Here is a 22,845-nt window from a genome sequence, read left to right as displayed (position 1 = left end):
AGGGTTCTTTGAGACAGGCCATTAAGTATGATTATAATAACTGCAAGGAAAAGCAACTCAAAGAAAGAGTTCCAACATGGAGTCAGAATTATTTCTTCTCTGCAGCAGGTGTTTCATTGGAAACTCTTACTTGATAAGAATGTTTCAAAGCTAAAAGCACTTGTCCCTTCTTTATCTGTATAACATTGGTACTTTTATTAACTGTTAATTATTTGTTTAATAAAAACAGTATTATTCCATAGAATGTGATAATATTTTTAAAATTGGGAAATTTATGGCAGATCATAAAGTTGCTATAGGGCAGAATATAAGGCAGAATAACAGTGACAGTCTTTATTTTCTTGGGCTCCAAAAATCACTGCAGATAGTTACTGCAGCCATGAAATTAAAAGATGCTTGCTCCTTGGAAGAAAAGCTATGACCAATCTAGACAGCATATTAAAAAGCAGAGACATTACTTTGCTGACAAAGCTATGGATTTTTCCAGTAGTCATGTATAGATATGAGAGTTGGATCATAAAAAAAGCTGAATGCCAAAGAATTGATGCTTTTGAACTGTGGTGTTGGAGAAGACTCGAGAGTTCCTTGGACTGCAAGGAGATCCAACCAGTCAATTCTAAAGGGAATCAGTCCTGAATATTCATTGGAAGGACTGATGCTGAAGCTGAAGCTCCAAACTTTGGCCACCTAATGTGAAGAACTGACTCATTGGAAAAGATGTTGATGCTGGAAAAGATTGAAGGCAGGAGGAGAAGCAGATGACAGAGGACAAGATGGTTGGATGGCATCACCGACTCAATGGAGATGAGTTTGAGCAAGCTCCGGGAGTTGCTGAAGGACAGGGAAGCCTGGTGTGCTGCATTCCATGGGGTCACAAAGGGTCAGACATGACTGAGCGACTGAACTGAACTGATAAAGTGGCTTTTGGGTTCAGGTGATCTTGTTACTGAGTCCAAGTACTCTGCTCACTGAACAACAAACCAGTGAATCAGAGAGATGAGGTGTTGAGACAAAGAATACAACTTTATTTGGGAAGCTGGCTGACAGAGAAGATGGCAGACTGCGTCTCAAAATAACTGTCTTGTTGGGGTCTGGGCCTCAGGTTCTTTTATAGAACCTGAGAGAAGCAATGAGGAACTAAAGTCAAAAGGCAGAATATAGAGTGGGAGAGTCAATGAGGAAGTTAAGTAAAAAGGGTCTTCAGTCTTGCAAAACATTTCTGGGAAGGGCCAGCCTTTGGAAGGGGTGTGTTGAATCTCTTCTTTCTCTCCCTTGTTTTTTTTTTTTTTGGCAGTCATTTGCAAGTGGGCAGGGTCAGATTATCTTTCTATGAACTGAATAAAGACAGTTTAACAGAGTGGCAGGGGTCTTTGAGGCAGACCACTATATATGGTTATAACAGCAACAGCAACAAAAAACAAGTCAAAGAAACAGTTCCAGCATGGAGTCAGACTTGGTTCTTCTCTGTAACAATTCTTCTTCCTTCCTGGTTTTGGTTCTCACTTTTTAAGGTATATGTGTATATATGTAGATACATCTATAGCCTTTAGACTTTTCAAAGGATATCTGAGCTTTTGCATCAGGTTTCAGACAATACAGTGTGTGCATCATTTGTTATGAGCTAACAGTAGGCTAGGCAAGCAACCTGAGGTAGGGCACATTCAGAATTTCTTCACTTTCTAGTGAGTCTTCCAAATGCCCTGTGTGTTGGATACACCCGGTGGGGAAAGAGTGTTCTTGTGCGGGCATAGGCAATTTGTGATACAGTCTGCAGATGAGGCAGGTATTGGGACTTAACCCTCTTTTTTCGTGTCTTTATAAAATTGTTTCTCCTAGAGACTTTTTGTCTCTGCCTGTTTTGTTCTCTTTCTCTTTGTGGGTCTGAGTTTTTTTCTTTCTGTCTCTTTGCTTTCTCTCACTGTCACTGTCTCCTTATTCAGTAGGTATTTCTTTCAATCAGCAATTGAATTGACCTAATAGTTGAGACACAATCTATGCAGGAATACTGAAATATAACCCAGTTTGTTTAGGATATTAAAAAGCTGTTCTCAATTGCAACCATAAATGAAATATGAAGACAGAATTAGTTAATTGAATCGAAAGGGGTTCAGAGAAATCCACATGGGCAGAGGGATCTGGGTGGGGGGGAGATGGATATGAGTAGAGCTCTTGAGAGGACTGCTAAGATCTGGATACTAGAAAACAGAGACGAGAACGTAATAAAAAGGGAAAGATGCTCGGTAAAGTTTGCAAGCAAAGAAGTCTCATGATAGAAGTGGGTCTGTGGCACACTTTCTTTCTTCATCTTTTTTTCCTTTTCCACCATTTTTATCTTTTGCTGACAGTTGGGCAAAAGGCCCTGCAGGCCTGCAAGCCCAGTCTCGAGACTGAAGAAAAAAATCCGGAGTCAGCAGCAGAGACGTCAGTGGTTTAGTGGATGTGGGTTCTTACATGTGTGAAGCAAGATCCTGGAGTGATTGGTATACCACCTTGTGTGGCAGATGGCAGGCGGGACGTGGCGCCGTCTGCTTCTGGGGAAAATGGGGAGGTGGGTGCCAGTCATCAGGGGATGGATGTGAGGTTGGCTCTTGGTTATCAAGGAAACCAGCAAGGGGGGACATGCCCCTCAACACCCCTTTGATAAGCGATCTCAGTGGAGATGTTCTGACCTAGTCATGAGCCGGGGCCTGGGACAAGCATGTGGAAGGTCAGTTACATGAGTAGGGTGTGGGTGAGGCAGGTACAGGTTGAGCAGGGCTTGTACAGAGCCCGACGGCACCGCCATCCTGAGTGTCCTGACCGTACACTGACGTACACTCACTCCTGGACATTGCTCATCCTATGCGTGGTCCTCAGAATCAGTGCAGAGAGCACTGACTTAAAGTCAGGGGGTTCCTTTTCTCTTTCTTTGCAATTGTTTGCCCCTAATTGACTTCAGGGCTGCTTCTCCAAAACATTTTCCATAAGGATGTTCTGATGACATACAGGTTCCTTAAAAGAAAGAGAGTACATAACTTCAAGGGAGTAATAAGGGGACCTACATTATTCTTTTACTTACATTACAAAACTCCATTATTCTGTTACCATGACTTTCTTAAAGAAATTAGCTTCTCTCTTTCTAAAAAAGTTTTTATTTTTTATTTTTTTTCCATTTATTTTTATTAGTTGGAGGATAATTACTTTACAGTATTGTAGTGGGTTTTGTCATACATTGATATGAATCAGCCATAGATTTACACGTATTCCCCATCCCGATCCCCCCTCCCACCTCCCTCTCCACCCGATTCCTCTGGGTCTTCCAGTGCACCAGGCCCGAGCACTTGTCTCACGCATCCAACCTGGGCTGGTGATCTGTTTCACCGTAGATAATATACATGTTTCGAAGCTGTTCTCTCGAAACATCCCACCCTCGCCTTCTCCCACAGAGTCCAAAAGTCTGTTCTGTATATCTGTGTCTCTTTTTCTGTTTTGCATATAGGGTTATCGTTACCATCTTTCTAAATTCCATATATATATGTGTTAGTATTACTGTATTGGTCTTTATCTTTCTGGCTTACTTCACTCTGTATAATAGGCTCCAGTTTCATCCATCTCATTAGAACTGATTCAAATGAATTATTTTTAACAGCTGAGTAATATTCCATGGTGTATATGTACCACAGCTTCCTTATCCATTTGTCTGCTGATGGGCATCTAGGTTGCTTCCATGTCCTGGCTATTCTAAACAGTGCTGTGATGAACATTGGGGTTCACGTGTCTCTTTCAGATCTGGTTTCCTCAGTGTGTGTGCCCAGAAGTGGGATTGCTGGGTCATATGATAAAAAAGTTTTTAAATCTTTGTGTTGTAAAATGTGCTGTTGTTTTAAATATTGCCAGGCAGAGGGGGATTCCTATTTTTATTGCCAAGACACTGTGTTTGAAATTAGAATAGGGAATAGCTTCTGTGTTAGATGGAAGTTTGGGTTGTCACTTTTCTGGGTTGCTAGCACTCGCTGAGCACACAGTGAGGTCATCCACACCGCTTTAGGCACTATTGTCCTAAAGTGACAGTCCTGTCCTTGGTGACAGGAGGCCAACCCCCTCGCTGTCACAGTTACCTGTTGGACAGACTTCTGAGACTCTAGTGTGGTTATTGCCACATTATTAATATTGCTGTCATAGTCAGGGACAGACAGAAAAAGACGTGAATTAGTGCTTGTTTGTTTGCTTTTCCCCTTTATCTTTAGTGTTATGAGGGGCTTCCCTCATAGCTCAGTTGGTAAAGAATCTGCCTGCAATGCAGGAGACCCTGGTTCGATTCCTGGATAGGGAAGATCCCCTGGAGAAGGGAAAGGCTACCCACTCCAGTAGTCTGACCTGGAGAATTCCATGGACTATACAGTCCATGGGGTTGCAAAGAGTCGGGCACAACTGAGCAACTTTCTCTTTCACTTAATGTTGTGAAAAGTAGAAGTGTTATCATCAAAGCATGCTGAGATCCTGGAAAGAAAGGTTGTATATGATGGTGAAAGATTAATCATTTCCTTTTGACTGTCACATGCCATAATCTTGTCACTGGGTATTTTCATAAATTAGTCTAAGAAAATGAAGTGAGAGAACCAAAGGAATAACACCTGCTGTATTTTTAACTTGAGCAGTTGTATATAGAGATGCTGCTGGCATTGAAGCTGTTTTTATTGAGCTAACAGTAAGATATTTGCTGTTACCACTGCCCTGGAGGAAAATGACAGAAGGATACCAATTCTGTATCCATAATTTATTATATTCCATTTGGTCTTAAAATTGCTTTCTTTGCTTGGACAAGAGCTGCAGACAGACAAATGAATTTTAAGCATCCAGGTAAAAGAACACCCTTGGGTGATTGCTGGTGACCACTGGCATCTTAGCTAAATCTTGCCACAAATGGTAGTCACATCTGGATAATACTGTACTACATGACTTAAGTATTTCTCACACTCTGTAACATGGTGTTATTACCATCAATTTTAAAAACACCCACATGTCATTCTAGATTCCTTCCAGTTTAACTCAAGTTAATAAAATCAAATGCAATCAATATCTTCCTGAGTTTCTTCCATATTAAAAAGAGGATTATATGACACGTGTGTATACTCAGTCATGTCCAACTCTTTGCAACCCCATGGACTGTAGCCTGCTAGGCTTCTCTGTCAATGGAATTTTCCAGGCAAGAATACTGGAGTGGATTGCCATTTCCTACTCCAGGGGATCTTCCCAACCCAGGGATCGAACCCAAGTATAGTGCGTCTCCTGCATTGGTATGCACATTCTTTACTGCGCTACCTGGAAAGCCCTAAAGAGATGATGAGGAGAGGAAATAGTAAAAAAGAGATGCCAGTTTTTCCTGGCGGTGCTAATGTTAAAGAACGAGTCTGCCAGTGCAGGAGACATACAAGGTGCAAGCTCCATCCTTGGACCAGGAAGATCCCCTGGAGAAAGGCTTGGCAGCCCACTCCAGTATTCTTGCCTGGAGAATCCCATGGATGGAGTACCCAGGCGGGCTACACTTCATAGGATGCAGAGAGTCAGACCTGACTATGGTGACTTAGCACACAGCACAGCTTAAGGTAAGTGCTCCAGTCAGTCAGTCAGTTCAGTCGCTCAGTCGTGTCTGACTCTTTGCGACCCCATGAACCGCAGCACTCCAGGCCTCCCTGTCCATCACCAGCTCCTGGAGTCCACCCAAACCCATGTCCATTGAGTCGGTTGATGCCACCCAACCATCTCAGCCTCTGTCGTCCCCTTCTCATTTCTGCCCTCAATCTTTCCCAGCATCAGGGTCTTTTCCAATGAGTCAGCTCTTCACATCAGGTGGCCAAAGTATTGGAGTTTCAGCTTCAACATCCGTCCTTCCAATGAACGCCCAGGACTGATCTTCTTTAGGATGGACTGGTTGAATCTTCTTTCAGTCCAAGGGACTCTCAAGAGTCTTCTCCAACACCACAGTTCAAAAGGCACCTAGATTCTATAAAGAGAATGTGAGAATAAAACCCACATATGACAAACACTTCTAGCTCCTTAAGATCAACTGAAGTTAGGAATGCTGAGACTTCACTTGATCTCTTGAGATAGTCTATGGGAGGTGTAATCTTTAAGATCTGCATGGTACTTGTGCTGGGCTGTTACAGGAATAGCAGATAATTAAAATGCTAGTAACATTTCTCGAGTGCTTCCCATAGTTGAAGAAACTGAGGCACGGAGAGGTATAAGTTACTTGCTCAGGTTTACATGGTTAGAAGTCCAGAGTTCAAAAACCAGAGCCGAGAATCAAAGCCATTTTGTTTGAGTGAGAGCTTATGCTCTCAGCACATTGCCACTAAGAGGCCAAGACCAGAGTTTCAGGGTCCCTGTGTCTCTTCATCCCTTGAAGATAAATAACTTGAAGAATTTGCTGTTTTCAGTTCAGACAGACTATGCAATTTTTTAAAGACAAAGTTGGCATAGTTGAAAACATACTATATGTGTATAAAACTGTATGCCTGAATTTTTTAATTTAGGTTGAGATAATGCTTATATCTATAAATTTATTATAAAGCCCTCATGGACAGTCTTAATAATGCCTGCACAGCCTGCTATATGAATGTTTTCCCTACTTTCCTTTTTGCGTGTCTGGCTTGTTTCTGTGTTCTTTTTTCCTTCCCTTTATTTCTTTCTCTTCCCCTTCCTTCGTTTTTAATAAAACTGTATCAGACATCTTAAGTATAAAACTTTGTTTTTAAAATTGCTCTTTAATGATAAGGTTCCAAGGGTGAAATGGAATTAGTGTATATCATTTTGAATCTGTGGCTACTTTTGCTAAATTGATTTTGCTTATGAATTACACCAACTTTTACATTATCATCAATGTATGAGAATACTACTCTATTTCATCTAATCCTTAAAGATAACTGAGTGTTCTTTTTTTTAAAAATGGACTCTAATAAGAATCTTGAGCTCACTTGTAAAATTTTGTATTTCTCCCATACATATTCTTTACATATTCTACATAGCATTGGTCCATTTTTCTGATGTTTACCTTTAAAATATTTTTCTTAAAGTGAATTAGATAGAAGTGATCATTGCACAATATTTTAATGAATTAAAAGCCACTGAATTGTTCATTTTAAATGGCTAATTATGTTTTGTGACTTTCATTTCAATAAAAAAATGTTTGTGTCCATATGTATGCACGTGCAAACGTGTCTGTGTATGCTTGATGGTAAACTTTGAGTCCAGGAGAGCTGCTATTCTGTGCGTGGGCTGTGAGCGTCAGCCTGCTGCAGTCTTCTGCATAATGCTCATAGAGACTGAGTTGAATGCGTAATACATGCTGCCTTTCTTTTTGTCAGTTATGTTGTGTGTTGCTTACTAATTTGGGTCTATAATGGATTAAAAGTGGTTTATGAGTGAGAGTGTTTGACCTGCCTTAAAGGGAGGGTATTCTGCTACATATTAACATGCAAGTTTTATGGCTGCCTGAGGAACTATCAAATAAGCAATTCAGGAAACAGAGGGGAAAGATCAACCCAGTTAGGAAATGGTGGAAATTGCTTGACATTATGAACGGCATTACATATGTGCCTGTATCCTGAGAAAAGTGGCCAACAGTGGTATGAATGGTAGCTAGAAAACCCCATAGCTAAACTTGTATATATAAGTGAAAGAAAGATCCAGACCTTGCTGGAAGCCTGGACCACTTAGTACTGTCCTTTCAGGATGTGTCTTGCTGCCCTGAACAGGATTGCAGTGTTTCCATTTTTTAAAGTAGTCTGCTGACATCCTTTATATATTTCTATATTAAGACAAAATGATTTTCTTATGATTTATATGAACTTTTTTTTGTATTTGTATTTTATTGCACATTTTATTCCCTTTGCTGCTTGCTTTTAAACATGTGAAGTCTTTTTAAATTTTTATAACCTCTTTAATTTTTGTGTTGTCATGTCTGTTGATTATTGCTTTTGGTCTTAAATCACTCTAGACTTAACCTTTCCCTGTCCAGTAATTGATTAATGAATAATAATATATTTTCTTCCATTAAAAATTTTCTTTTGAGTCCCTAGTTTAAGATAAAAATCTTAATTGTTTCCATATTAGTAAACAATTAGGTGAAGATTAGGGTAGTTATATGGTTCTAGAGCCAGTTTGGGTTTTGATTTGAAGTGTAGTAAATAAAATGTTAATATGTGAAGAATTGACACTTTTGTGATATTCAGTCTTAACTTCCAAAGACCTGTTTTGCATTCTTTGTGATATTCTATTTTTTTTTCCATAGGTTGCATACATTTTTAATTGGTTTTTATAAATATTATTTCATATATCGTGAGAGCCTTTTGCATGTATTTTTACCACTATTAAAGTTCCTAGAAATAATTAGTGGTTTTTATATATTTATCTGGTAACTGATCAGTTCCTCAAACTTACTGAATGTGATTCAACTGATTCTCTTGGGCTTTCTATATAAAATCACATCTCTTCCAAAAGTTTTTATTTTCCCCACTAATTACACACCTTATTTGTTTCACTCATTTTTGTTTTTGTAGGACCTAGAAAAACAAGTCTTTTATTCCTAGGGATAAGAAATGAATATTGACTTTTACTAGGTTTTTTTTTTTTTGCTTCTGTTCCAGGTAGGCATGATTAAGATAATCATTTACTTCTTCTATAATAAATTATTTTGATTTTCTCTTTTTGTTGTCTTGACCCTAAGGAAGATTGTTGCATTAAGGTTTTATTCAACTATTGCAATTAGCAACAGGTCAGAGCTTCCTTGCATTCCCTAAGGTAAATCGGTCTAATGTCACTCCTGAATAATTTTGACCCTTAAGGAAAATGAAAGAAAACACATCTGTGTGTTTAAAATTTGGGGGGAGTCACTTTCAATTTTATACTTGATTTAGAATGCCCAGATATAAAGTTGAAATAGCCTTTATATGCATAATGTCTTTTATTCTTTCTGGGAGGAAATAAAAATCTGATTTTTATATTGAGGAAGACCTTTTATTGAATTTACTTGTTTACGAATGAAAGGCCACATTCTTAAACAATAAAATCCTAAATCTACAAATATAATGATATGTATTTTCTCCCCTTTTGTAACTTACGAGAGGACTGAGCTTCAAATCTTCCTCTTTTATCTTTCATATAATAATAACAATGTTAATAACAGCTGAAGTACTTTAAGCATTTAGTGTCTGATGCTGGTCTATGAGCTTTATGTAAATTAACTGGTTTGTTCTCCATAATAACCTGTGAGGAAGGAACTGTTACTATCCCCTTTTATAGATAAGGAGAAACTGAACACAGATTAATTAAATTGCTCATCATCGCTAATAAGAGGCAGAGCTGGGATTTCATTCCAGGCAGTCAAAGAATGAGTCCTTTTGTTTTTTGAAAATACTGTTTTATTAACACCACAGTGGTAAACAACTTTATGCTTAAATTCTTTAAGATCACACAGTTCAAAACCCACAAAGAAGCTAAGAGTCTTTACATTAAATGTGTCTTCCTAAAAATCCTTTGCTGTATGCCAATCTGTTCCCAAGCAGTAAAATTTGATTATGCACCATTTTATATTAATATGTCACCTTTACATAGCAAAATAATGAAGGCACAGCTAACACAAGCAAACTTAAACCCCCTCTACTTCTGAGCTGCAGATGGGGACACACAGTTGGATTGGTTCTTCAAGTATATATTTTTTTTCCCAAACATTAGCTTCAGTGAAGAGTTCTGATAATTTTCACAGCTACATTCTAAAAGCTACAAGACAAAAAGACATCACACAATTCAAAGTACATAACATTGGATACACATGCTTTACGGAATTTACTAGAATTCTACATTTTTTCAAGTAAATTAATACTTCTAAAATACTAGATAAAGGGATTTAATACTTAAACAATTGCGATTTGTTTTACACCTGTGTAAATAGACATTACCAAGAAAACACATAAACACGAGACCGTAAATAATGAACACATACATTGACAATATGCGGTCATACACCCTCCTTCTCAGAACCAAATATTCAGAACAGTCTTTAGAATCTGAAGTGGGAGTTTTCTGAGCCTCATTAACAGTATTGTCATGATCTCCAGCACCGGCTTCCTCCGTCCCATCTCTCTTCTCTGAAGTGTAAAACTGATGTCCGCATTACAAAAACAAAGTCTTAAAGATGAGATATGTCTTGAGTTCTACTGCTGCTACGCTGGAAAAATGCAAAACTAAAGAAATTGAAGAATTCGGCATTGAGAACACGTTCGATCTCGGCTTGGGTGTTCCGTGCCTACTGCGATGATACTGTGATGAAAGGATTTTCAAAGTGACGTTCTTTAATTCACATCTACTTGACATACCCTTAGTAAGTCTCAACTCCAGTCCTCACAGAAGAGATCATGAAAAATCATTTTAACTCATTTTCAACACCTGTTGGTATATTTGTGTTCAAATTGGAAATCAAATTTGAGACGCGCTGGGCATAATCTGATTGCGTCAATTTCATAGTATTTTAAGAATTTCAGAATTGATTCCTACTGTACTTTGGTCCAAAACATGAGCCGTTCAAGTCCACCAATGTGTACAAAATAATAGTAATCGGGGTTTTAAATCTGCGTCGTCATTCTCCTCTGCAATCTCTGCCCCTGCTTATTTCTTGGCGTCATCAGGCGCTGCAGAGTGGGGACCCTCATCTTTGGCGGCAGCGGTCGCCGCAGCCTCCGCTGCAGGCTCTTCTTCCTCCTCGTCCTCCTCCTCTCCCTCCTCCTCATCCTCGTACTCTTCATCATCCTCCTCCTCCTCATCACCCTCCAAGGTCCATGCACACCCCTCCATCTCACCGGTGAGCTCTTGGATTTTAGCAAGTAAGGGCTTATAGATGTCGTTATACTTTTTCTCCAGAGCCTGGAATTCCTTGTCAAATTTGGCTTCTATCTTATCGCATCGCTTCTGCAGCTTTTTGAGGGCCAGGACTCGGCATTTCACCGAGTTAGGCAGGCTCTCGATAAAGTCATTTCTAGGCTTTGGTGCATTCTCTGCAGGGGTCTGGGGCTCCTCAGCCGTCTGACCGACCGCACCGTCGGAGTCGCTGGACGCACTGTCAGAATCTGCCCCCTGCGCACCGCCCTCCGCCATTACCTCCTCCGGTGCCGCGGCCGCGTCCGCTGCTGCCGCCGCCGCCGCCGCCTGGCTCGGCTCCGTAGAGCCCTGGTTCTGCGAGTCGGCCATGTTCGAGGAGCAGCGCAGAGGTCTGGGTGGCTCCCACAGAGACCGGCACCCGAACTGCACCAGCGCGATCCTGCGGCAAGCGGCAAGCGGCGCTGACGTCGGCCGCGGCGGTGACGTCTGCGGCCCCGCCCGCTCCCCCCCGCGGGCCCTGGACTGGCTCCCCGTAATCAGCTGATGGTGGGGCCCTCGAACCGCACCAGCAGCCTCCTGTTGCTACCCTGCTCTCCCCCGCACTGCGGCCAACGTCAGGACCCGTTTCCTAGCTACCCTGCCTCCCCCCACATCTGCCCACGCAAATCCCTCCCCCAGTAGAGAGGACCGGGGGTGGCGGCAGGTGTCCGCGGCAATTTTCCACGAACTGTGTGGACGGGCTTAGCCTTTGCCGCTTGGCTCCTCTAGCTCACACAGGTGCTTATATACATCTGCCAGTGTATCTGTCTTGGCATTTGTCTCCATCTCTCTGTAGCTGGCGTTGGCATCTCGGGCTTACTCTTGGGGACGCGGCTTTGATCACGTCAGATTTCACTGAAGTCCCTGCCAGACAGTAGAAGAGGCCTGGGGTATCTGTCTCCATTCCACCCCCTTAGGGACCTGCGGGGAAATTGCACAGTTTTCAGTCCTTTCTCCCCCCGTCCCACCCTCAGCAGCCCCTCTTGCCCCTCTCTCAGCCTAGTGGCATATATACCGGTAGTACAGTCTTCTTTCAGTTAGGCGGACGCTGTAAGCAGTTTTGGAGCCATTTGACCAGGAAATGTCTGAAACCCTGGGTATCCTGCAATGTTCCAGAAGGCTCCTCAGAAGCCTTGTCCTGTGGGGAGGAATAAAGCTGGAGGAGGGCCAGAGAAAGCAAAGCTTTCTAACGCTGGAGGCCCAGGGTAAGGGGCCCCCTGCCTTATCGGGGATGACGCGCATGTTTAACAGTGCCATTTGCTGGGGATGTGCAGTCACACACGTACACACTGGCGTTGTCCCCAGGACATGGTTGAGCACCTGCTCCGAGGGTCTGACTGGTAATTTGTATATGAGAGCGATAAAAAAAAAAAAAAGCTATCGAATATTAATCTCATGTTTTCTAACAGTCAAACGAGTGTTTGCTGGGGATGTGCAGTCACACACGTACACACTGGCGTTGTCCCCAGGACATGGTTGAGCATCTGCTCCGAGGGTCTGACTGGTGATTTGTATATGAGAGCGATAAAAAAAAAAAAAAGCTATCGAATATTAAGCTCATGTTTTCTAACAGTCAAATGAGTAGACAGTTTCCTATTTATTAAATCAAAATGAGAGCTTCTTGAATAAGGATAAGAGCACATTATTTTAGGTATGGAAGCCAAACGATCCTTACAGGACTTATTCAGGAATGTTTTCAAATTAAGCATTACTTATACAAATGCTTTTTTCCCCATTATATTAGGTCTTGCCGAAGTATTTACATGAAACACATGAATGTAAGGAAATTAACTGCCCAAGTACATTTGGTGTGTCTTTTGGGGTCTTGTAAATATTAGTTAATAATATGCAAAGCATTTAGTGCTGACACTTGGCAAGAAATTGGTATTTTGTTTACAAAATAGTTAAATTGCATTTATTTCTCAAAGATAACTTGCAATAATATACTCTTAGAAAAGGACATCTTTGTGCCCTTCCCCAAAGAAACTTTACAAAAGGTTCAATATATCCCCAGTGGAAAATACCTTAGTTTTTTTTTGTACTTGTAATTTCTATTATTTATTTTACTTTCTTAATTATGTTTCAGATAATTTACTTTCTGCTTCCCTGTTACCATTTGTAATGATGAGATTTTTTGGTTAAGGTTGAAATTTCAATCCTAACTCTCAATTTGGTGTAATAATGTATCTATATTTAGTTGGCTGATGCTATACATATTTAATACATCACTGGCATGTTCCGTATACCATCTTTTGATAGGTACAGGAACAGTGAGGTTAAGAATGTGTTTTCTCATTTTAAGAAATAAGAAACTTAGGTGAAGAAAAAGGAAGTGCAGTGCTCTTTTACAATATGTATCACCTGATTGGCAGAATCAGGGGCAGAAGCGAGGCCTTCAAACTCCTGTAATATAGAAGCTGTGACACGCTTTAAGAAGACAAAACTAAACCCAGGCTTCACTCAATCTCACTAACTTGAATTACTTAAAACAACCAGGATGTACCCATCTTTTAGGATTTTTATGTTCCCATCTTAAAAAATCTTTAAACTTAGTGTTAAGCTAGGCTTTACCGACCAGGGTTCTTGGACTCAATAAATGGAAATTGATGAGACTAGATGATAAATTCAAGCAAGTCTTTTTTGGGACTCGCTGCCAGCAGAAGGGAGCTAAAACAAGTAACCTCCTTGTTACAGTGCCAGAGGGGCTGGCACTGGGAAGCAGGTTTCTTACATGGGGTAAGGGTAGGGGTAGGGATGGGTTCAGGCCAGAGGGGTGGCTCAGGTGGTCTGCCCACCCGCTTGGTGGTACTGTGTGCAGGAGGCATGTGCAATACCCTGCTTTTGCTCCCGGCTCCTCAAGTTGCATCCTGGAAGTTGGGTTTTTGGTCTTTTTGTATCTTGTTCATAAATTGCCCAGAGAGGCTGTGCATGCAGTTAATTTTAGTCTCATGTTAATTCCTATTTTGTTGTTGGAGGAGAGGTTTGTCCAGATACAAGCACTGCAGCAAAGGGTCCCAGGTCCCACCTGTCTCAAGGCTACTCTTTTTTTTTTTTTTTTTTTAAAGCCTGTATTGAGATATAGTTCATGTACAACAAATTTTGCCCTTTTTAGGGTACTTTGACAAACACATAGAGTCATGTAAACACTACATTAATGGAATTGTAGAACAGTGACCTCATCTTCTTCAAATACCCTCACGTTCTTTCCCTTATTGTCAACCCTGGCAACCACTGGTCTGTGATCTGTCTCAGTAGTCCTCAGAATGTCATATAAATGGAATATGTTTGTAGCCTTTTGAATCTGGCCTTTTTCTCTCAGCATAATGAATTGGAGATTCATCGGTGGCAACGTATATTAGTAGTCTGTTCCTTTTTATTTACTGACTAGTATCCCATTTGAGTTATTTCCAGTTCTTTGTGATTATGAATAATGCTGCTGACATTCATCAACAGATTTCTGTGTGAACAAAGGTTTTTATTTCTCTTGGGTAAATACCTAGAAGTGGAATTGCTGGGTCATATGGTAAATGTAGGTTTAATTTTATAGGAAGCTTCCACAATGTTTCCCACAGTGGCTATACTATTTTGCTTTTACACTGGCAATATGTGAGAGTTGCAGTTGCTCCACATCCTCACCAACATTTCATATTGTTGAAATTTTGTTTGAAATATTGTTGAAATTCATTTTGTCCCCTAATCTAAGAGCTGTATGTGAGTCCACAATGATTAATGATAGCATCTTCTAGTGTGCTTACGTGTCAGTCATATATCTTCTTTGATAAAATGTCTGTTTAGATCTTTTGCTCATTTTCTAAATTGAATTTTTTGTTCTCTTACTAATTTTCTAATGTTTTTTATATATTCTGGGTACAAGTCTTATGTGAGATATGTGTTTTTTAAATGCGCTCTTTGGTCTGTGACTTTCTTTCATTTTTGTAATAGTGTCTTCCAAAAGCAGATATTTAAAATTTTGATCAATCCATTTTATTAATCTTTTCTTAATAGATTATGTTTTTGGTGTCATATTTAAGAAATCTTTGCCAAATCCAAGGCCATAAAGATTTCGTCTTATGTTTTCTTCCAGAAGTTTTTTTTTTTGTTCTTCCATAAGTTTTACAACTTAAGTTTTTACTCTTAGACTCTGATCCATATTGAATTAATTTTCAAATAAGTGTGAGGTATATGGGCTTCCCTGGTGACTCAGACAGTAAAGACTCTGCCTGCAGTTTGAGAGAGTTGGGTCCAATCCCTGGGTTAGGAAGATCACGTGGAGAAGGGCGTGGCTACCCACTCTAGTATTCTTGCCTGGAGAATTCCATGGACAGAGGAGCCTGGTGGGCTACAGTCTATGGGATGGTAAAGAGTAGGACACAGCTGAGTGACTAACATTACTACTACTATAGGGATATATACCTTTTGCATATTGAGCTTCTGTTGATATGGTACCATTTCTTGAAAATACTATCCTTTATTCACGGAATTGCTCATTCAAATTGGCAAAAAGTAATTGTCCATGTGAGGGCCGCCCTGTAGTTCAGCTGATAAAGAATCCGCCTGCAGTGCAGGAGACCCCAGTTTGATTCCTGGGTTGGGAAGGTCCCCTGGAGAAGGGCATGGCAACCTACTCTAGTATTCTTGCCTGGAGAATGCCCATGGACAGAGGAGCCTGGCAGGCTACAGTCCATGGGTTACAAAGAGTCAGACATGACTTATTGGCCTCCCAGGCAATTCATGGGGGTCCATGCCATCAGACAAGAGGGTCCTCCACAGCTCTTTCCTGGATAGCCACATCTTTACCCCTGGCTTCTACGGAGATGGTTGACTGGGTCCATGAGTCACATGCCTGATCTCTTTAGCACACCGTTGTTCAGTCACATCCTTGGCCTTGTTTTCAGAGCATGCTATCTGGATAGGCTGAGGATTTCCAAACTTTCCAGTTCTATTTCTTTTTCTTTTAACAATTCCCTCTTTATCTCTTTCCTCTTGGATTTTACTATAAGCAGCAAGAAGAAACCAGGTCACACCTTTAATATTTTGCTCAGAAATGTCCTGCACTAAGTAACCAAGTTTATCACTTATAAGTCCTACTTTCTATAAAACATTAGAACATGATTTGGCCAAGTTCTCTGCTGCTTTATAACAAGATTGCCTTTTTCCAATTTAAAAAAAAATAATGTGTTCTTCATCTCCATCTGGGACTTTACCAGAGTGCTTTAACATCCATATTTCTATCAGTGTTCTGTTTATGATTTATATGTATTTTCTAAGACACTAGGAGCTTTCACTGTAGCTCTCCTCTTCTTTCTGAGCCTTCACTGGAATCTCCTTTAATGTCCTTATTTCTATCAGTAGTTTCTTCAAGGCAGGCTAGGCTTTTTCTATCATGCCCTCAAAACCCTCCCAGTCTTTACTGATCACCCAAGTCCAAAGTCACTTTTACATTTTTAGGTATGTGCTATTGTAGTACCCCACTTCCTGGTACCTAAATCTGTCTTGCGGTTCTCCAGACAAAGAGAACTAATAACACACACACACACACACACACACATACATACATACACATAAAGATAAAAATTGATTTTAAGGAATCTGTGCAATTATGGGGCTGGCAAATCAGAAACTTTCAGAGCAGGAGGGCAGGCTGAAAATTCTGGCTGGAGTTGATGTGACAGTCTTGAGTCAGAAGGCAGTCTGGAGGCCAGATTCCTTCTTTGGAGAACTTTAGTCTTTTAGAGCCTTCAACTGACAGGATGAGGCCATCCACATTATGAAGACTAATCTGCTTTACTCAAAGTCTAAAAGCGAATTACATCCAAAAAATTCTTTCCCAGCAACATCTTGAGTGATGTTTGATCAACAGCTGGGCATCATAGCTAACCCAAACTGACACATAAAATTAACCATTTCAGGCTATAATACAAAATCATGCCGATGGTGCTTTTCTTATGTAGTTGTACCAGAAAAATGTTACCAACTGTTGACAGAATTAAAAAATGCAGTACATGAGAGCTGTGAGTTCTGGTTTTATTCAGGGACCTTACAGAGGACTATAGCCCTGGAGACAGTTTGTCAGCTACCTCTGAGCAGTTGTTCTAAAGGGGCAGGGGAGAAGCCAGTATCTATGAATTTTTTGGCTGGGAAATACATGGAGTCAGGTATACATCATAGTCAAAGATTACTGCTAATCATAAAGAAGTGTTTATATGGGAAGATGAAAGAATCTGGGGCCATTGAAATTCTTCCTCAAGTATGTATCGAAACTATCGAGGGGTCCATATATTCAAAACCCAAAACTCTCCATTCTGTTTTTCATCCTGAATTCCTTTCAGTATATACTGTAGGTCAGTGACTGCAATAGCAAATGCCTTGATCCTTGTAGAACTGGATGGCAGGCAATATTCTTTGTTTTACCACTACCTCCCTTTAGATCATAAGTTGAACCAAGGTTTAGGAGACATTTCATGACCAGTTTGTCCCACAGTGCTAAGGAAGTTCATTCCTGGGTCAGGCGAGGATGTTCCTTTCCCTGTATCTAGAGTTGCGCCGTTACAGTTAAATTTGTATAGGACTATTGTTGTTAGTCACTGAGTTGTGGCCAATTTTTGCAACCCCAAGGACTGTAGCCCACCAGGCTTTTTTGTCCATGGAATTTCCCAAGCAAGAATGCTAGAGTGGGTTGCCATTTCCTTCTCCAAGGGATCTTCTTAACTCAAGGATCAAACCCACATCTCCTGCATTGCAGGTAGATTCTTTACCACTGAGCCACCTGGGAAGCCCTTGTATAGGAATATATACATGATCAGTTGCCTCAAGATGTTGAGCCATCATTAGTTTTCTCGAAGATCTTGTGACATGTTGGGTAATGCAAGAAACAGCCACCTTATGCAGGATGTAAGTAATACAGCTAATAACATTAATAAGACCACAGTAGTGATTTGTGCATGAGCTCCCAGAACGAAACTAGCTCCTTAGTAGACCACCAAGACTAGGAAGTAGATCACTTAAGGCAGAAATCAGATTCATGTGAGTCATTAAATGGGTAATATTGGAGGATTCATCTGGCATAAGGATGCAGCATTTGGTTTGAATTACGACCTGTAGGTGCCTGCCTCTGTGAGATGCTATAAAGATATTGAGGGCCATGTGTTTTATAATACTGCTTTTTTTTCATCATAGAGATCTCAAAATTGAGTAAGCTAATAGCCTGATTACTATCATTTAAGGCCTGTTGGGTGAATTTTGTGAAGGCTTTGATCTGGGTGGTTACATCTTCCAATCCTACTGAAGGCACAGAAATAGCTGCTAAATGGTCAGACCAGTGAAATACAGATCTCTTGATCCATCAGGCTTGTATACGTGGTAAATTTGTTGGAGTCAGTATTTCTGGTCACCTGACCCAGTCTGTTTCATACTAATTGCTGTATTTAAGGGAAATAATATGTTGGCATTGTTCATAAGGCACTCAGCTTAATTTTCTATTGTTATTTGACTGGTTATCTTTAATACGATTTAATTGTTCTCGACATAGGCAGGCCTTTAAACTCAAATGACTGTAGCCCAGTGTTAGCTGTATAAATCCATCCCATAATTGAGGGAGGGTCTTTTCTAATAAGTGGGAAGTTACATTCTTTGAAATTTAGCTCATTGTCCTGATTGAGCTTGAATAACTTTAAAAGAGAATTCATGTTATGGCCAGGGTCAGAAAAAGTATGATTGATTAGCCAAGTGAGGGATTCCCATCTAGTAATATCATTAGTGGCCCTATAACTTCTTTCTTCTAAAATAAATTTTTCCAAGGGCCATCTAGTTAGAGCCTTGGAGATAAGAAATCCACCAAAGTAAACCAGAAGTACTGGACATAGGTAAGTGACCACAAGTCTGAAAATTGGATTGATTTTTTAAATTGTATAGGATTATTGTTCATGATTAAAAAAAATTGATTTGTATGCAAAAGGTCCAAGAAATCAACAAAACACTATAAATGATCATATGGGTCTGGTCTGGCATTTTAATATAGCTGTGTACTCCTGATGTTGTCTTCTCGGCCTGGTGAGGATGTAGTTTCTCCTCTGAGTGTTGTTTCAAGGGGATTTTGAGATCAGGAGCCCTCTCTATAGACCAGTCTGGTGCAGGGCTCCTTTTCAGTGGGAAATGTAAACCCAAGGATAATTTCCCTTTAGTTTCACTGTGTATAAGCTAGTCATGAATACCTGATGGGGTCCTTTTATCTAGGTTGGAGAGAGTCCTTTGAATGATGTGTTTCTAGTATATAATCTCCTTGTTGCAGGTCATGGGGCATCTATCTTCATGCAAACATAGATTACTGTGGTAAGCTTCAGAAATAAATTTAGAATGTCCTTTTAATAATTCTGTTAAATCTTATAATAATACAACATATTAACAAGGAGCCATATAGGAGGTTGAGTCTTAGGCAGTAAATATAAACCACAAAAACAGTTAAGAACACTAGAAATTAATATTCACTGAAATAAATTTTTTCTGTCTAAAATTACCCTCATTTCTCCCAATTATGGCCAAATTAAGATCATATAGGCTCTTTGAAATTGCTTTTGCTGAATCTCTTCATAAGGAATCTCAGATTGAACATTTAAAAGGTCCCTGAGGCCAGAAAAGCTATGTCAAGGACTAGGCATCAGATTCTGCCTGCAAAATCTACAGATTTGGGCAGGTTCCTCTCCTCTTCAGGTCCACAAAAAATCTTGAGATCCATGCACCTGCCAGGAAGTAGCCGCCCTTATTCACCTGATAAGGCTTCTAGGAATCCTATACGCAAAATACTAGGTTGTTTTTCAAAGGAACTTTATGGTTCCATTAAGTCCACCTCAGATCTTTGGAGTTGTCTGGCCATGTCTGATTTTTGTGTAGTCTCAAATATGACATCCCATCAAAATTTATGGTAATATAGCTAGTGTTTCCAATTATCTTCTGTTATAAAGAGAACAGATTCTTATTGAAATTGTGCAAATAATTATATTGCCATGAAAATAAGAATACTCAGCAAGAGTTTCCAAATTCTGGAGAAATCAGAGAAGTGATAAATATTTCAGTTCTGCTTACAAAGGTATAATTTACCAAACTGCTATAAATCATAATTAGCGTAAGAGGAAAGAGAAAAAGTTTTCTCAAATCTGGGAAAACAAAACATTAAAAAGAATCAGCAATAATTTTTCAGAGACTTAAAAGTTATAGCCATCCTCATCAGTTCATTTAGTCCCATGTTACTAATTCTTGATTCTCTGTTTACAGTTTTATGAAGCCATCAGGTTTTGCATTCGTGTTCTTTAATTTCTTACCCAGTTAGGCAGTATGATTTGAAAGTTACCAGAAACCTCTGATTGTCAAAAAATCCTTTCTATAAGTCTACTTGGAGATAAAGCATTTTTGTAAACCATCAGAGTAAAAGAGTAATTGTATATTGATGACAAAAGACTTTCAAAAAGCAGTTAAAGACTTGATTACAAAGCATTTGTCAAGGAAATTTGGTCATTTTTACACACTATTGGAATATTAAATTTTATTTATTTTCATTTGATTATACTAGCCATGTAATTTAACATATCAAATAAGCCCAATTAGTTTAATATTTCTCTCAAAAATGTTTCAGGGGCCCTCTGGAGCATCCCAAAGTTATCTACAGGTCAAAAGAACTTCATTTAGAAATCAACATGAGGAATTTTGTCAAAGATATCAAGAGTTTTTAAAACTCTTGGTCAAATAGAATTATAGGTCACTGTGAAATAATACTTGCCACTTAACCAAAGTGACAAAGATTCAAAGGCAAATATAGAAAGTTACAACAGATTACTTAAGAAGTAAAAAAAACTTCAAAATCTGTTATCAAAATTATACCAAAACTCCAAGAAAACTTTGTCCTCTTAACAGGGAGCCAAATTCTAGTTTTGCATCATCTTACCTTTAACATTGTAATTCATTAACTCAACTAAGTTTATTCTTATCTTAGCCAGTCCAGACCATGCACAAAACTCTTTTCTCTGTTTCTTTTTACATCATTCTATGACTTCCTTTTTTAACCTTTAGATTTCTTCCTATACTTTCTCCCTCTCTTTTTCTTTGAGAAATGGTATTGGAGCGTAGTTGATTTACAAGATGGTATTAGTTTCTGCTGTAAGCAAAGTGAGTCAGTTATACATATATGCAATCTTTTTTAGATTCTGTTGTCATGTAGGTCATTGCAGAGTATTGAGTAGAGTTTCCCGTGCTGTGCACTAGGTCCTTATTATTAATAGTTACCTATTTTAAATATAGTAGTATTTATATGTCGATCCCAATCTCCCGATTTATCTTCCCCACTGGTAACCATAGGTTTGTTTTCTGTATCTCTGATTCAATATGTTTTGTAAATAAGTTAATTTGTGCCATGTTTCTAGATTCCACATATAAGCAATATCATATGATATTTTCTTTGTCTGACTGCTTCACTCAGTATGACAATCTCTGGGTCCATCCATGTTGCTGCAAACGGCATAAGTTCATTCTTTTTGATGACTAAGTAATATTCGTGTGTGTGTGTGTATGTGTATGTATGTATGTGTGTGTATATGTGCACACGTATATATGTATGTGTGTGTGTGTATATCTCACATCTTTTATCTATTCTCTGTCAATGGACATTTATTTTGCTTCCATGTCCTGACTGTTGTAAATAGTGCTGCACTGAACATTGGGGTGCACGTATCTTTGTGAATTATGGTTTTCTCTGATATATACCCAGGAGTGGGGTTGCTGGATCATATGATAGCTCTATTTTTGTTTTTTTAAAGAACCTCTGTACTCCTTTTTCTCTTTCTTTTTAACCTCTCTTTAGGACAAATTACTCTCTTTTCCCTTAACAGAATGCATTTCTGTTCCTTGTAGCTTGTTTTTTTTCCTTGCATACAAAGATGTTTCTCTTATTAATTTTATTAGTTTTAATTACATATATTAACTAGAATTCTCAACTCTTAATTTCTAGTGAAAACTAAGAAATAAGCAGTTTTAGACTTTTAGCATTCTGTAGACTGACAAACTTATGAATACTGTTTGTAATTTCTTTTAAAAAAAAAAGTGCTTTCTTATAGAAAATGTCTCCATGTGGCACCAAGCATATTTATTAATAGTCCTGAATATCTTTATTTTCTCTGTACAAGGAAATCTATGTTCAGTAATTAATGTTTCAGTATCTGATTTTATTTTGGAATGAATTAGATATTCAATGAACTTTCATCATTTAACATAATTTAGCAAAACTCTAAAGTTTCAAGTAACCAAATATTTGGAGAAACTCTTTTTCAGTAAACATACCATAAAAAACAAGGGTTCTCTGGTGGCTCAGTAGTAAAGAATCCACCTGCCAATGCAGGAGATGTGGGTTTAATCCCTGGGTTGGGAAGATCCCCTGGAGAAGGAAAGGGCATCTCACTGTAGTATTCTTGCCTTGAAAATCCCGTGGACAGAGGAGCCTGGCAGGCTACACCCCATGGGATTGCAAAGAGTCAGACATGACTTAACAACTAACAACAGACCATAAAGTATAATTATTCCTAAAGTGACCTAAAAACTGTCATCTCATTTACAGTTAACTTACTTATAAAAATTCCATAATATACCAGGTTATTTTTCTTGCTGACAAATTTTATAATGGAAATGAGATCTTAGATGACTTTTAGTAAACCTCGGTACAAGTATTACTCTTAATGTTGATGACTTTAAAGAGTCTGTATTAATTAAACTAGCAAACTTAAACTAAGTTTAGTACTGAATATTAACTTAAAACTAAATATTTACCAGATCATGTGACCTGAAATTCATTTGGATTAATTTCTCCTATATTTTTGAGACTTTATGTAGATGCTTAATTTCCTTTAAGTCAACTAAGTAGAGAGCTCTTTTACAAATTAATTTTGGCAATACCATTCAGAAGTAGAGACATTT

General features: G+C 39.1%; 2 protein-coding genes across 4 annotated transcripts in view; one reads left to right on the top strand and one right to left on the bottom strand.

Annotated features, from left to right (window-relative positions):
- HERC3 (HECT and RLD domain containing E3 ubiquitin protein ligase 3) overlaps positions 1-22,845 on the top strand; it is a 132,863-nt gene that overhangs the window by 99,100 nt on the left and 10,918 nt on the right. The gene's annotated exons all lie outside the window — the stretch shown is intronic.
- Positions 9,379-11,666, bottom strand: NAP1L5 (nucleosome assembly protein 1 like 5). Its single transcript, XM_043870862.1, has one exon. The coding sequence runs from the start codon at positions 11,221-11,223 to the stop codon at positions 10,645-10,647; it is 579 nt and encodes a 192-aa protein (XP_043726797.1). The 5' UTR covers positions 11,224-11,666; the 3' UTR covers positions 9,379-10,644.

Source organism: Cervus elaphus, chromosome 17, assembly GCF_910594005.1.
Source record: "Cervus elaphus chromosome 17, mCerEla1.1, whole genome shotgun sequence".
Classification (NCBI taxonomy): domain Eukaryota; kingdom Metazoa; phylum Chordata; class Mammalia; order Artiodactyla; family Cervidae; genus Cervus; species Cervus elaphus.
The sequence above is the reverse complement of the archived record's forward strand: the minus strand, read 5'-3'. Positions and strand labels throughout refer to the sequence as shown.